General features: G+C 45.2%; 1 protein-coding gene and 1 pseudogene across 1 annotated transcript; one reads left to right on the forward strand and one right to left on the reverse strand.

The window, feature by feature from the left end:
• Positions 1-1,018: 1,018 nt before the first annotated feature.
• On the reverse strand, positions 1,019-8,938 carry LOC126203008 (cuticle protein 16.5-like). Its single transcript, XM_049937209.1, has 2 exons — positions 8,783-8,938; positions 1,019-1,429 (listed from the first exon to the last, which is right to left on the reverse strand). The coding sequence occupies exons 1-2, from the start codon at positions 8,795-8,797 to the stop codon at positions 1,091-1,093; spliced, it is 354 nt and encodes a 117-aa protein (XP_049793166.1). The 5' UTR covers positions 8,798-8,938; the 3' UTR covers positions 1,019-1,090.
• Positions 3,937-4,054, forward strand: LOC126204810 (5S ribosomal RNA; annotated as a pseudogene).
• Positions 8,939-16,036: the final 7,098 nt, after the last annotated feature.

Below are 16,036 nucleotides of genomic sequence, written 5' to 3' on the forward strand. Positions count from 1 at the left end.
TTCCATTTGAATAATATTGTCCTCAAGTACATCGCCCTTGTATAGACCTTCTATAAACTCCTTCAACCTTTCTGCTTTCCCTTCTTTGCTTAGAACTGGGTTTCCATCTGAGCTCTTGATATTTATACAAGTGGTTCTCTTTTCTCCAAAGGTCTCTTTAATTTTCCTGTAGGTAGTATCTATCTTACCCCTAGTGAGGTAAGCCTCTACATTCTTACATTTGTCCTCTTGCCATCCCTGCTTAGCCATTTTGCACTTCCTGTCGATCTCATTTTTGAGACGTTTGTATTCCTTTTTGTCTGCTTCATTTACAGCATTTTTGTATTTTCTCCTTTCATCAATTAAATTCAATATTTCTTCTGTTACCCAAGGATTTCTACTAGCCCTCGTCTTTTTACCTACTTGATCCTCTGCTTCCTTCATTACTTCATCCCTCAAAGCTACCCATTCTTTTTCTACTGTATTTCTTTCCCCCATTCCTGTCAATTGTTCCCTTATGCTCTCCCTGAAGATTACTGGCGTCTACGCCCGACTGCTTTCCCCTCTCTGTTTGAAAACCGTCACACGACGGTGCTGCCACAGTGGCGAGGAAGAAATTAGTCCTCCTCCCACCCCTTGTTCAACAGGGGCGGCCGGCAGGTAGTCAAGGCCCCATGCCACAGTTCCCGAAGCCGCTCCCTCCGAGGTTTGGTTTCGAATCCCCCTGGACATTAATGTTGAGTTTGTCCTACAAAAAAAGAGAGAGAAAAGAAAATGGGGAAGGGCGGTTGATGTGCCGCCCATCGGAAAGTACCGCCCCGTGCGGCCGCACGTTTCGCACGTGCCTTGCGCCGCCCGTGGTTGTAAGATCGTACAACAAATCGATGTCGCGATATTATGCGGTAGGTTTGTGGATCACGTCTATTGTCCTTCATGTACACGAACGCGACTTGTGCTGCTTTCTGCAGTTCTCCACAGGAGAGCAAGGTTAGTTGGGGCAAGGAGACGTGAGGCGAAGAAGCTAGAAAACAGTCACCAGTTTGAAAAAAATGGCTTTTATTGAATGCAGTGCAACGTAGGAAGGAACATACACAGCGCGCTATATCTCGTCTCAGTGGACCTTGACGATGGGTGCAGCCGCGGCGTAGGAGATGGCTGGGGCGACGGCGTGGGTGGCGTAGGCGACGGCGGGGGCGGCGTAGCTAACAGCGGGGGCGGCGTAGGCGACGGCGGGGGCGGCGTAGCTGACGGCGGGGGCGGCGTAGGCGACGGCGCGCACGGGGACCGGCACCTCGCGGTAGCGCAGCTCCGGCTGCTGCACCGTGATGGGCTGCTTGACCACGTTGACCTGCGCGGGCGCCACCTGCACCTTGGGCAGCAGCGGCGCCCCGGCCAGGGGGGACGCCAGCAGCCCAGCAGAGGCCACCGCCAGCAGCGCGCTCACCACCACCTGCACACGTCACACAAAGGCCTTCAGTCATTACCTCGAAACAGAAAAAAACTGTCTCTAGTAACTGATCGTCAATCATTTAATCGAACAATTAAGGATCGCCAACACTGTTTAATGATTGAAACAAAAAGGTCGCAACGGACGCTCACAGCTTCAGCGATCCCACAAGGATCAATATTAGGCCCATAGCTTTCTTCATTATATGTTAATGCTTTGTCAACTATTCTGCTCTGCTGTTCAGATAGTTGTGGTTATTTCTTATCAAAATGTAAAATATTACACTGCAGGTGTATTAACTGCTTTATCAATTACATGCTAATGACCTTCTGTTATATCTAATGAGGAGAATACGGCAAGTGTCATCACCCAATTTCCCAGGAACTTCTGTAGAAGAGGGGTCAAAATAAGCGACTTATACGTAGATACTAGACGGTTTCTCAAAAAACTACAGTGAAAGTTTTCGAGGTATTTTCGAGGTACATTGTGATCCTTTAACTGCGCGAGATCATCAGATGAAACGGTGGCTCAAGGGTTAGTGTCGTGGCTTCTTAATTTTGGGGATGTTGTATTCATTTTATTTTTATTGTCTTCATTTACCTACCCATGTCCGTAGAAGGTTACTACACGAATGTTATCAAATTAGGGGATACAAGAGTGTTATATTATTTGTAAATTTACAACTGGATTTCACAATAAGTGTCATACCCTTATTATACAATATACGTGTATATGGTATGTTGAGAACTTACAATCCTTTTCAAATTCTCATATTCCGGTATTTAATTCTCACATTAACTCTTATATTAATTCTTATATTTTATTCATGTGTTTATTCTCCGGGATGATTTGGTGCATTCCCTTGGGTGATGTCGATCGTAGAAACATCCGAAATACAGGTATTCCGAACACCATAAGCGTCGTGCGGAGGCAAGTTCTTCACAGTGACATTTCTCCGTATGGATCTCACTTAGGAAGGGAATGTCGCTAACATTTTTGAAGATTTTGAATATTGGCAATATTTTCGCGGCAAACTATACATAACAGATGGCTTTTCCAAAAACTGGCGCTTGCAATAGATTTTGAATCAAGATACACTACGTAAATTTCAACGAAAACTATTTCAAACAATATTCTTACTTTTTAAATTCATTCACCTGGCGTACAATTAATAGACGAATAAGGACAACTTATATCAATATACACCGGAGGGCAACGTTATATCTCTACAAAGAGGAAGTAATATACAGACATCGTAATATAAATGAAAAACAAAAATAAAAGTAAAATGTTTCAAATGGCTCTGAGCACTATGCGACTTAACTTCTGAGATCATCAGTCGCCTAGAACTTAGAACTAATTAAACCTAACTAACCTAAGGACATCACACACATCCATGCCCGAGGCACCGTAGCGGTCGCTCGGCTCCAGACTGTAGCGCCTAGAACCGCACGGCCACTCCGGCCGGCCTAAAAGTAATGAAAAGGCAAGCAATCACTCGCTCCTCAGTTTAGAGAATCTCTTCCACCGTTACTGCTATGCTTCACAGAAGTAACCTTTTCTTCTTCGGCAAAGAATTTTGGGATAATTCTGGACCGCACTGAACACACATCTGCAGTCTGTAAGAAGATGTCAGAGGGATCTCATTCACTGCAGAAATATAAACAGTTTTTAAATGTAGCGCTATAGAAAAATGCTGAAGATTAGATGAGTGGATCGAATAACTGATGTGGTGGTGCTGAATCTAACTGGAGAAAGAAGAAATTCATGGCGCAGCTTGACTAAAACTAGGGATCGGTTGATAGGCCACATCTTGAGGCATCAAGAAATTTTCAATTTGGCCGTGGAAGATAATTTGTAAAAGTAAATCAAGGGTTGAGTGGGCTACAGTGAACAGGTTCTAATGGATGTAGGTTGCAATAGTTATGCAGAGATGAAGAGGCTTGCACAGAATATACTGTATGTTTCAAAATGAACATATCGGTTTTAAGGCGTTGTAGCATTCATTACGTTCGACGTACAGTTGTAAATAATACACGAAATGAAAGAGCAATTCAAACAGTTTTGTTAGTATACCTGTGCGCAATGGGAAGAGTATGGAATGACAAAAAGTGACTGAAAAACGTGTTGAACGTGTGCGAGTCTTTGTCGCTTAGCCCCAGGAAATATCCCCGTGGAAAGTTTATGGTATTTTCATTTTCGGTGAATCAACTGTAACTGATGTTTCTTATCATTACGTGCTACAGCTATGGCCCGTGCCTGGACGGGAAGAAGCTGAAAAACACATCTTTACTTGGGAGAAAGATGGTGCGCCACCTCGCTGGTGTAACTCAGTGCGCGACTGGTTAAACGACGTTGTATCCGACCAATGGATTGGGCGCAAAGGGCCGGTTGACACAGCATTTGATGCATGACCTCCACGTTCGCACACGTTCTGACGCGGTTATGTGTTTGTGCCTCCGGTACCAGCTGACCTATCCGGCTTTAGAAACAGTGTTATTGCAACAGTTGGCAGCAGCCTTGCCGCAGTGGATCCACCGGTTCCCGTGAGATCACCGAAGTTAAGCACTGTCGGGCGTGGTCGACACTTGGATGGGTGACCATCCAGGCCGCCATGCGCTGTTGTCATTTTTCGGTGTGCACTCAGCCGCGTGATGCCAATTGAGGAGCTACTCGACCGAATAGTAGCGGCTTCGGTCAAGAATACCATCATAACGGCAGGGAGAGAGCTGTGCTGACCCCACGCCCCTCCTATCCGCATCCTCCTCTGAGGATGACACGGCCGTCGGATGGTCCCGGTAGGCCAGTCTTGGCCTGAGGACGGAGTGCTTTATTGCAACAGTTACCCCTGACACATTGATCAAGGTTTCAGAACAATTCGCCTACCGTCTCGATGTGTGATCGGTGTTCACACAGAATAATTGTAAGAAAAACTGTGTGTTTCTCTTTCATTTGGTGCATTACTTATAACTGTAAGGTGAATGTAATATGTGCTACAAAGCCTTAAAACCCGTGTATTCATTTTGAAACACCCTGTACTAGTGCGGAAAATTGCGTCTAACCAGGCTTTGGCCTGAAGACCACAACAACAATGTTTATATGTATTTCTAATAATATGATGATCTCAGCATTGAAAAGTTAAGTCATTAGATTGTTCAGTCCCACAGGAAGCCAGTTCCATTAAATGCTTACGATACACATTATGTGATATCGATGTTCCAGATGCACATACAAGATAGAAATCGCAATAAAGCACTCAGGAGCATCAGTAACGTTTAGAAACAAAAAAAAGCCCGAAAAGAAACTAAATTAACAGCCTGAACGATTTAACTCGACCAGGTCTCTGTTTTGCTAACTACGTATGCGTCAAATCGAAATAAGGAGAGAAAACTGTCTTCACACATTGAAATGAAATATGAGCGAAAGTGTTGACTGTAGTCTGTTGGATTATAAACGCAATGCAACTGCAGTGGAAGAGCAACAGACAATCAGGGAAACTGCCAATATTCTCTTCAGAGCGTTAATGAAAATGGAGCGTTTCAGACAGTCACAAGAAAGGACATATTACTTGTCTAGAGGAAAAAGATCAGTGAGTTGGTAGACCGAGACTGTAAAAGGCCATTTGAAAGTCCGAGGAGCAGTTGTACGGTTTTAATTATCACCTCGAAAACATGAAATTACAGAATTAATTTTTCGGTAGTTCTCACGTATATGTTCGCAGCCCTAGTACACATTGTACCATAGTACCGTAGCACGCCGCTAGAGCATCCAAAACAAACGGCGCAGTATATTGATAAAGTGGAGTAGCCTGCAGTAATTTGTTTCATGCGTCTGAAAGGGAAGAGCGTTACAACAATTATGGTGTGTTTGTTAATGTGAACTGCAACAATGCACCATCGTGACACAGTCCGTGAAGAAACGCAAACCGCAAGAGAAGGCCGGCGGATCGCAATCGAGGCTACAGTAGTAAAAGTGAAAATTGGCCATGGTACAGTGTTCAACATCTTGCACAACTTTCTGAATACGACAAAGATCGCCGCTTTCAGGGTTCCGTGACAGTTAACAATTAATCAAAACGCGCCTCGAAATGAGGCAGCGGCGGAAATGTTGGAGCTGTCAGATCAATCCAAGTGCCTTTTTTAGTCACCTAACCACTATGGACGAGCACTGGGTGTATCACCATGACACAAGGTAAAGGTTATACGTGCAAGGCTGTTACTGGCACCGAAAGTTGCGTCCGGTCACTCAAGAAAGAGGTAGGACCTGAAATTGAGAATAGAGCAGAAATAACAGAAATGTTTAACTCTGTTACCATATGTTCCTGTGCAAGGAAAAATCAAGGAGTATTGCACCAATTTAATGTTTGTTCCATTGAAAATATAAGTGAGATAGATATGTCACCGGTGCTGAGAAACAACTGAAATCGTCAAAATTGAACAAGGCCCCTGACCCCAAAGGAATCCTTGTCAAATTCTTTACCCAATTTGCGGTTGACTTAGCCCCTCTGTTACATATAAACTATCGTAGATTACTCGAACAAAAATTCGTGTCCAGTAGCTGGACGAAAGCACAGGCCAAGGTGGTCTTCAAGAAGGGAAAGAAAAGGGATCCACCAAACTACAGTCCAATATCCCTGACACATATTTGTTATAGAATCTTAGAACATATCCTGAGCTTAAACATAATGAGGTTTTTCGAACAGAACTATCTCCTTCATGCCATTAAGCATAGATTTCGAAAACATCGCTCACGCGAAACACAACTAAATTTTTTCTCACTCTGAAAGCCAAGGATCAAGGCAGGTAGCTAGACGTAATATTTCTCGTTTTCCGAAAAGCTTTTGGCGTAGTACGACACCTACGCTCATTTATCGAAAGTTCCATTGTATGGAGTATAAAGCGAAATTTGTGGTTCGACTGACGATTTTTTAGCAGGGAGAAGGCAGCAAGACATCTTGGCTGGAGAGTCATCAACAGATGAAATAGCTTGGGGCGTGCTCCAGGGAAATGTGTTGGGACCCTTGCTGCTCACGTTGTATGTCAATGACCTTGCGGACAATATTAATAGTAACTTCAGACTTTTCGCAGATGATGCAGTCATCTGCAGTGAAGTACAGTCTGAAAAAGTTGCGCAAATATTCAGTCAGATCTTGATAAGATTTTAAAATGGTGCAAAGACCGACAACTTGCTTTAAATGTTCATAAATATAAAATTGTGTATTTCACGAAACGGAGAAACTAGCATCCTATGACTATAATATCAGTGAGTCACTGCTGGTGTGGATACACTCACAAAAGTACCTGAATGTAACACTTTGCCAAGGACATAAAATGGAAAAATCACATAGTCTCAACGTGATCACAGCAGATAGGAGATTTATCACAAATCATTCTTGCGATCGATACTGGAATACTGCTCAAGTGTGTGGGATCGGCATCAAATAGACTAACACGAGATATTGAACATATACAGAAAACCGCAACACGGATGTTCACAGGTTTGTTTGACCTACGGGAGAGTGTAACAGATGTTGAAAGAACTGAACTGGCAGACTTTTGAACATAGACAGAAACTGTCACGAGAAATCCTACTTACAATGTTTCAAAAACCGGCTTTAAATGGTAACTCTAAGAATATACCACAACCCGCTAGATATCGCTTCCGTAGGGATAGCGAGGACAAGATCAGCGTGCACAGAAGCATTTGAACAGTCAGTCTTCCTGCACTCCATGCGGGAAAGGAACGGGAAAAAGCCCTAATAGTTGGTACAACTGGTCGTGCCCTGTGCCTTGCGCTCTAGACTGGTTTTCAGAGCAGAGGTGTACGTGTAGACGTAGAGCAAAGCGAGCAGTGGAAACATAAGGTGTCACACCGCCGGAAAAGGTGAAGACCCAATCACAAACGGACAGGGCGATGCCTCCATATGAGCCCAGGGTTCTCTTATCCTATCTTCGTGGTCTCCACGCTAAATGTATGTTGGTGGCAGCAGAATCGTTCTGCAGTCAGCTTCAAATGCCAGTTCTCTAAATTTTCTCCATCCCTCCTCCCCAACCCCCCCGCCCCCCCCCCCCCCCCCCCCCCCCCCCCTCTTCCCAGAAACTCCCATTTCAGTTCACGATGTAGCTCGGTAATACCCGCCTGTTATTCGAACCTTCCGGTAACAAAACTAGCAGCATGCTTCTGAATCGCTTCGATATCTTCCTTTAATCCGTCCTACTAGGGATCCCAGAATCTCGAGCAGTGCTCAAGACTGGGTCGCACTAATGCTCCATACGCTGTCTGCTTAGATCAGGGATTCCCAACAAAATTTTTGAACATAATATCGAGTATGATTGGTACCTTGTCATATCACAGTATCAAGTACCTAAAAAGCCAAATTAAGATTCTTTCTATACGTTTTCTATTTTTGGTACTTACAAAAAACATTGACATATTCATTATTGAAAAATATGGAGCTTAAAACTGCTCATGCAGGAAGCGGCCAAAACAAAAAATCTGTTATCATACGAAATATGTTTAATATATTTTTTTATTCTAATAGCATCTTGCGGACCCCTCTGGCATAGCTTGCGACCCCTGGGGGTCCGCGGACCACCTGTCGAGAACCACTGGCTTAGATAATGTGGCTTTCACAGATTATTGTCATAAGGGGCAAACTGTCACAGGAGCGTACTGTCGAAATCCCCAGACAATATTATGGGAGACTGTGAAGACTGAAAAAATGGTTCAAATGGCTCTGAGCACTATGGAACTCAACTGCTGTGGTCATAAGTCCCCTAGAACTTAGAACTACTTAAACCTAACTAACCTAAGGACATCACACATATCCATGCCCGAGGCAGGATTCGAACCTGCGACCGTAGCAGTCGCACGGTTCCGGACTTGCGCGCCTAGAACCGCGAGACCACCGCGGCCGGCTGTGAAGACTGAGAAATGTCCAACAGGGTACTTTCGACTTCAAACATTGCCTCCCCGTCCCCCTTCCCCCCCTCCTGACTTCTTCCTCTTCCTCGTATGAAGAAACCATTGTGTGTTCAACGTTTCCAGAACGACGACGAGCTGATGTTCGAGAAGGAACTTTTCCTAAAGAGCCAATTACGCACACTTGTACAGCGATGATCGACGTCACCTAACCATCGTTCGGAAAAAAAAAGTGTAGCATTGAAATGTGAATATGTAGAGAAGAAACACCAAGTTTCATGGACACATGTTGAATCTTTCGAGATTTAATTAAGACTTTGTGACTTGCCCCTAACAAATGCCTAGCCACTGATAAGATTGCCGAAGCGTTCGTTCGATCACTTTTGCGCCGTAGCCTTAGCGGGTAAACCAGCACTCGTGTCGTCGGCTACTCACCAGAGTCGAGTACATCGCGGCTGTGTGGTGCTGGGACGTCACAATAGAAGTGCAGCTGCCTGGGCGTGCCGCGGTCTTATATACGCAGAGCGGCGCACCGGATTTGGCGACCGCGGTAACGGATCGGCGAGGCGCGGACCACGACCACGCCTTGACAGACAAGACGGGCCGCAGATCGCGTTCCGGCCGGGCGCTTGGCCCCTTCTTGCCCCGAGAGCTTCTGGAAGCTTGACCGCGGAGCGCCCGCCGCCTAGCGGCCCACAAGGCCGCACACCCACACGGCCTTGCCCACCGGAGTCGATGGCTCGCGTTTCAGCCGTGCTAGCAGTAGCGGATCTCCGCCACTCCGCTCATTGTTCGCCAAACTTAATTTGCTACTGCTGTTAGCGTTTAATAGATCATAGAGATATGACGAGAATTTGGTAATAGAAATAACTCAAAACGATGCAAGTATGAAGGGGCAAAATAGAAAGTTCGACTGGGTAGAATACATACAAAATACGCTACTGGCCATTAAAATTGCTACACCAAGAAGAAATGCAGATGATAAACGGGCATTCTTGGAAAAATATATTACACTAGAATTGACATGTGATTACATTTTCACGCAATTTGGCTGCATAGATCCTGAGAAATCAGTACCCAGAACAACCACCTCTGGCCGTAATAACGGCCTTGATACGCCTGGTCATTGAGTCAAACAGAGCTTCGATGGCGTGTACAGGTACAGCTGCCCATGCAGCTTCAACACGATACCACAGTTCATCGAGAGTAGTGACCTGGCGTATTGTGACGAGCCAGTTGCTCGGCCACCATTGACCAGACGTTCTCAATTGGTGAGAGATCTGGAGAATGTGCTGGCCAGGGCAGCAGTCGAACATTTTCTGTATCCAGAAATGCCTGTACAGGACCTGCAACGTGCGGTCGTGCATTATCTTGCTGAAGTGTAGGGTTTCGCAGGGATCGAATGAAGGGTAGCGCCACGGGTCGTAACACATCTGAACGTCCACTGTTCAAAGTGGCGTCAATGCGAACAAGAGGTGTCCGAGACGTGTAACCAATGGAAACCCATACCATCATGCCGGGTGATACGCCAGTAAGGCGATGACGAATACACGCTTCCAATGTGCGTTCACCGCGATGTCGCCAAACACGGATGCGACCATCATGATGCTGTAAACAGAACCTGGATTCATCCGAAAAAATGACGTTTTGCCATTCGTGCACCCAGGTCCGTCGTTGAGAACACCATCGCAGGCGCTCCTGTCTGTGATGCAGCCACGGTCTCCGAGCTGATAGTCCATGCTGCTGCAAACGTCGTCGAACTGTTCGTGCACATGGTTGTTGCCTTGCAAACGTCCCCATCTGTTGACTCAGGGATCGAGACGTGGCTGCACGATCCGTTACAGCCATGCGGATAAGGTGCCTGTCATCTCGACTGCTAGTGATACGAGGCAGTTGGGATCCAGCACGGCGTTCCGTTTTACCCTCTTGAACCCACCGATTCCATATTCTGCTAACAGTCATTGGATCTCGACCAACGCGAGCAGCAATGTCGCGACACGATAAACCGCAATCGCGACAGGTTACAATCCGACCTTTATCAAAGTCGGAAACGTGATGGTACGCATTTTTCCTCCTTACACGACGGATCACAACAACGTTTCACCAGGCAACGCCGGTCAACTGCTGTTTGTGTATGAGAAATCGGTTGGAAACTTTCCTCATGTCAGAACGTCGTATGTGTCGCCACCGGCGCCAACCTTGTGTGAGTGCTCTGAAAAGCTAATCATTTGCATATCACAGCATCTTCTTCCTGTCGATTAAATTTCGCGTCTGTAGCACGTCATCTTCTTGGTGTAGCAATTTTAATGGCCAGTAATGTAATTTACAAAATAATTGACGTAATGTATAAACTGTTGTCGATGCACTAGCCGCGTTAGTTCACTATAGTAATCTGTTATAAAGCAACTAACTTCCGAGGAAGTAACGGAATCACAGAGATGTGACATGTATCTTTCCTTCTTCTTCTTATGGCCGACTAAGGACAATGTGCCAGTTTCAGTTCCTTATTCATTGTTATTTTCTTTTCTCCCAGTACAATTTCATCTGCTCAGTATGTTCTTTTCTCTCTTCTGTCCAATTCAGACCGGTTTTTTTATTTTCTTTCCTACCTTGGCATCCTTCCGTATTCAACACTTTTTCTTCTCTGTCAGTTATTTTTTCAGCTTTTACATTTTTTTTCTAAATCCTACATTACTTCGTGGGGTCAACTTGTTGACTTTTTATCCCACAGAATTTGAAGATCTTGTTAGTTAATCTACTGTCTTTCATTCAGTATAAATGTTCAAAAAATGCCAGTCTTCTTTTTCTCATTAATTCTAACACGTTTTCTATGTTTCGATAAATTTCACCGTTAATTCATTATTTCCTACCTTCCACAATTTTTAGTAGTCCTAACATTTTCCTAATGACCCGCCTCTCAAGCATTTCTAATTTATTTAAATTATAGTTTAACGCTAGACATTCTTGGTTGTGCTGTGTTGTAACGCCCAATTGTTGCATTTTGAGACAGGCATTTTTGTATTGTAAAAGTCTTTAGTAGTTGGTGTTTTGTTTATTTACTGGACCTCGGTTACACACGATTTATCTGTTTCATTTTATTAGAAGGTTCATTACAAATATAATACCACCATTTACAGGTATAGTTAATTATAATTATCTGTTGCTGTGCAGCATCAACAGTTAAATTTTGATGTTTCTTTGACGCAGAAAATTAATTATAATTTTGCAGTTTTTAAAATTTTTTTAGCTGCGTTAAGAGAGACTTAACCGACTTGGGCCGCAGTGTATTACTGTTCTTGATAGACGCTGCTCTGCCAAACATCATTGAGTAATAATTGAGGAGTGGGTATGTTAGCAAATTATACCTTTATCATTCACCAATTAAGTAGACAAAGAAGACATCACTACATTCTCGTTCCTTTACATAACAAGAACTGAAATGTGCAATAGGTGTCGAAAACCAAGTGGAAACACTTATTTATTCCGTAATTATGGATGCTTTTCGCTGGAGTTTCAGAGCTTCAAAAACGTGCATGCACTCTGTGAAAGTTTACCACCACCTGACACCTATGTGGCATGCTCCCTGTGATATCCATTTTCATTCTTCATTGGAAGCCCTCGATAGTCCTTGAAGACTCTTTGATGGGACAGGACGGCCACAAACGCATCTGTCAAGCATGACCCACACCGCCCGCCACGTGGATCCTGGCATTATCGCGCGTGAGAAGGAATTCAGGGCCACCAACGTAACAGCAACCACCAGTCGGTCCAACAGAATCTGTTCGATGCACTGCCTGACGGTATGGCGACCACGGACAGCGACAACATCCGTACGGCTGTCAACACTGAATCCTCACCACAACATCATAGAGCGTTGGAAATATGTCGATTTTATGGACAGCAAGTAGCACGTACCGCACACCAGCCCCCACACACGAATATGGTCATTGTCTTTAGTCACAGGGCATCAGAATTCGTCAGAGATGAAGTTTCCAGTTGACATGGAAACGGCAGAAGGAGAGCTGTAAGATGTTACAGTGTCAGTCGGAGTGGTCAAACAGGAAGCCTGGGTCGTAAGGTCCTTTCTCGTAAACTTTTCCTTACAGTCTAGACGGACACAGCGGTTCCAGTGGCCCTCCTGAGATAGTGTTGCAGTGCTGTGGCGGTAGCCATACGACGCCGCAACACAGGGTTGACCAGATATCGGTCTCCACGTGGGATTGTAATGCTTCGGCGACCTTGTCCAACTCGCCTCTCGTACTGACCTGTCTCCCACAAGCGTATCCACAATTTATCGGTGGTAAATGGAGAGACATTAGCATCTGCAGCAACACGACGGAATAAGACAGACTATGCTGCTATGAAATGCCCAGACCATCACTCTTGGCAGCCGGGCCGTATTGCGGGTGACAGGCAGGTTGGTACCCAACCACTGTCCTGGACGTAGCCAGACGCGTCTTCACTGGTTGTCGAGGCTTAGCTCGAAAAAGGACTCATCAATGAAGACAATTCCACTGCAGTTAATAAGATTCCAAGCCGAAGACTTGTCTAGAGACGCCTCGGACAGCAGTGGTATACCAATCTTACTCACAACTACGAGTGATAATCTGGGTGGCATTTCTTTTAGTCGCAGGGCCTCTTTGGTGGTCATTTGTGGCACCCTTACAGCACAGCGATGCGTCGACGATGCTATAGGCCCCGATTTTGTGCTCTTTATGGCAAGCGATCCTGGGCTTACGTGTCAGCAAGATAATGCCACAGCGAGGGATTTTACTGATTTTCCTCGTGCTTGCCGAACCCTACCTTCGCCGGCAGGGTATCCGGATCTCTCCCGAATTAAGAACATTTGGAACATTATAGGCAGCGCTTCCCTACAATCTCAGAGTTTTGACGATCTAACGCGACAGTTGGACCGAATTTGTCACGATATCTCTCAGGAAGACATCCGTCAATCAATGCAAATCCGAACAACATCTTGCATAAGAGCCAGATGTGCGTTAACACGTTACTGACTTGCTCGGTTTCCGAAGCTTTTTCTCTTGAGTAAAATCATCCAATTTTTCTGTAACTGTAATCATTTGTTTGTCTGCAAATGTATATTACAGCTACCGATTTCCGTCCCATTCGAATGATTCCTTCGTGGTGCATCTTTTTTTATCTTAAAGTGTATTTGGGGAAACAATCGTAAAACGTTCCAAGTCTTCATTCGTATCATGTAGTAATAGTTCCTTCTCATCCAATCCTCGGACTGAATTTGGGTTGTCATTGATGACTAATATCCAAATGCGCATCAATCACTCATTATTACACAGTAAGGACGGTTTATGTTGTAATTTGATGTACTGACACGTTCCATGACCTTGGAGATTTGCTCCTCAATTTGGTCCTAAGGAACTTGGCATGTAATAAAACCAGACCGCATCAGCTCGTCGTAATGTTGTAGACACATGCCAAGAGAAAAAACCAGCTAGTCCATGGTCACACAAGTCCCTCAGCGCTCACGTACTCGTAATCCAAAGAGTTGTCCAAGTTAGATCTAATAAACAGCCTGATCATGCAGGCACAGCGCCAGGGATTTAGATGCCAGAACACAGCAGGATGAATTCATGTTAGCAAGGAGGCCAGTTTTATCTCATGCATGATATCTAACACCAGGAGCATGTGACTGCTCACAGGTGCCTCTTTTGAAATCTTTGGCAGTATATATCCCAGACTGTAGACCTCGCTGTCCGAGGGCAAAGATATAGCACCCCTCCCTTCATCAACTGACTCATAAGGTCGAAAGTGTCCCTGTTAGTAGCAGTATCACTGTATTGATACAGCAGCCGGGTGACTGCGCAGGCGAGGTCGATCTCAACGTTGGTTGGTGTCTATGTTGCACTGTGTCCTCTGCTTGCACCAGGAGTGTTGTCAGGATGCTGGAGTGTGCTGGTGCTGGTTTTCTGCTCATTGGGTTCCCACTTGTAGTCGCTGGTGCTGGAGATGGGAAGGGGAACCATTCCGTTGGGGGACCTGTTCGACGTCACTGGATCTGTGGTTCTTGATCTGAAGTGTGTCTGGCATCTGAAGTTGTACTGAGGCACCGCCAGTGACTGAGGCGGTTGGTTCGAGGTGTAGTCGCTAGCCAGGAGCACAGCTGCTTTGCATGGCATACCATCCTGGCGCCATGAGCTTCCATGGTGAATATGTGTCACTCCCCCCCCCCCCCCCCCAGCAGTTCTGATGATGCCTTGAAGCCTGGTAGGCATCCTGACACTCCCCCAGAGGTGCACGCCTATACTTTTCTGCCCAGATAGTAACGGGGGCGATGGTTCAGGTGGCATTGGTGTGTTGTAGGCCGCAGCTAGTCCCAGCCGTCAACAGTTCTACTGGAGAGTGTCCCTCCCTGATTGGTTTGTTTCTATAGGACGCGAGGAATTGGGTCAAGACCTTAGTTAAGATATGGCTGACATCATTTTTGCATCTGCACGCTGAAGGTAAGGCTTCACCATTAGAAGCTGGACAGAATGGTGCAACTGCCATTCTAAATGCAGAAATCCTGAAACGTACTAGAAGAGAATAGGGGACAATTATAGTGAAACAACTGTTTCTGTGGTCCGTCCAACGGCAAATATTTTGTGTAAGGTGTTTTTTGTTTTCCTTGCTGTGACATTAGGCATTTGAATCACATATGCGAATTTGGAGCATGCATCAATGAAGATGAACCACATCTCTCGCAGGAATAGGCCACTGAAGTCCACATGTATGTACCCGCATGGGTGCTGTGGCGTTGGACGGGCGTGGTATGTGATAGTGCTGCTGACTGGGTTGACATGAAAGCCATAAGGGTACAGGCTGTCCTCTCCATGCCCTGCATAATGACAGTTCAGTAGCTGTGCAACCTTGTAAGTGCTTTCACGCATTTCATCCCTCAGTGGTCAGGATGCAGAACCTTTATGACATGCTGATACAGTGGGAAAGGATGACTACCTGGCAGCCATCATTGCCTATTGTCCGCATTAGTGTTCCTTGTACCTTGTGGATTCTAGATCTGAGAGAAAATTATCTCCAGAGTTATGGAAGGGAGTAGGGTGGGAAGCATTCTGGCCAACCCTGGCGAATGTATCATACAATTTGAAAAGGGTCTTTAGCCGTTTGCTTTGCAGTTACGACTGCATTGAGACGGTTTTGTAGCGTGTCTTCAGTTTTGAAGAGCAATGTTTTCGTGAGTGTTATATTTGGGATCTGGGCTCGTTGTTAGTCAGGATAGGCCATGGTGTCAGCATGTGCTGTTCGCCAATAATGAACTGTAAAAGTGTAGCTGTTGTACAAGGGACCCAGCATTGCAGGCATAGTGCGATTTTTTTTTCATGAACTTGGTTCTTAGGGCCAAACAAAGAAATCGGTGGGTTATTGTAAATAATGTGAGACTTTTGTGTCGTAAAGGAAGGCATAGAATATCTGACTGCCGAACAGTACTTTTCGATTTGAATATAGTGTATTTGAGCTGATATCAGAGTTTTAGTCGCATTTCCAAAGCATTGTTCACGTCTGTCTTTACTTTTCCGAGAAAGAATGGCCCTGATGCCATGTTGAAAGATGTCAGTGGCCAGGATAAGACATTCGTTAGACAAGGGGTGGGCTTCAGACATTGCCTCAACTTTCGAAAAGCTTCTAACAGTGCTGTGATCATTCATATTTTCCGCCTTT

This window comes from Schistocerca nitens, chromosome 9 (assembly GCF_023898315.1).
Source record: "Schistocerca nitens isolate TAMUIC-IGC-003100 chromosome 9, iqSchNite1.1, whole genome shotgun sequence".
NCBI classification, from domain to species: domain Eukaryota; kingdom Metazoa; phylum Arthropoda; class Insecta; order Orthoptera; family Acrididae; genus Schistocerca; species Schistocerca nitens.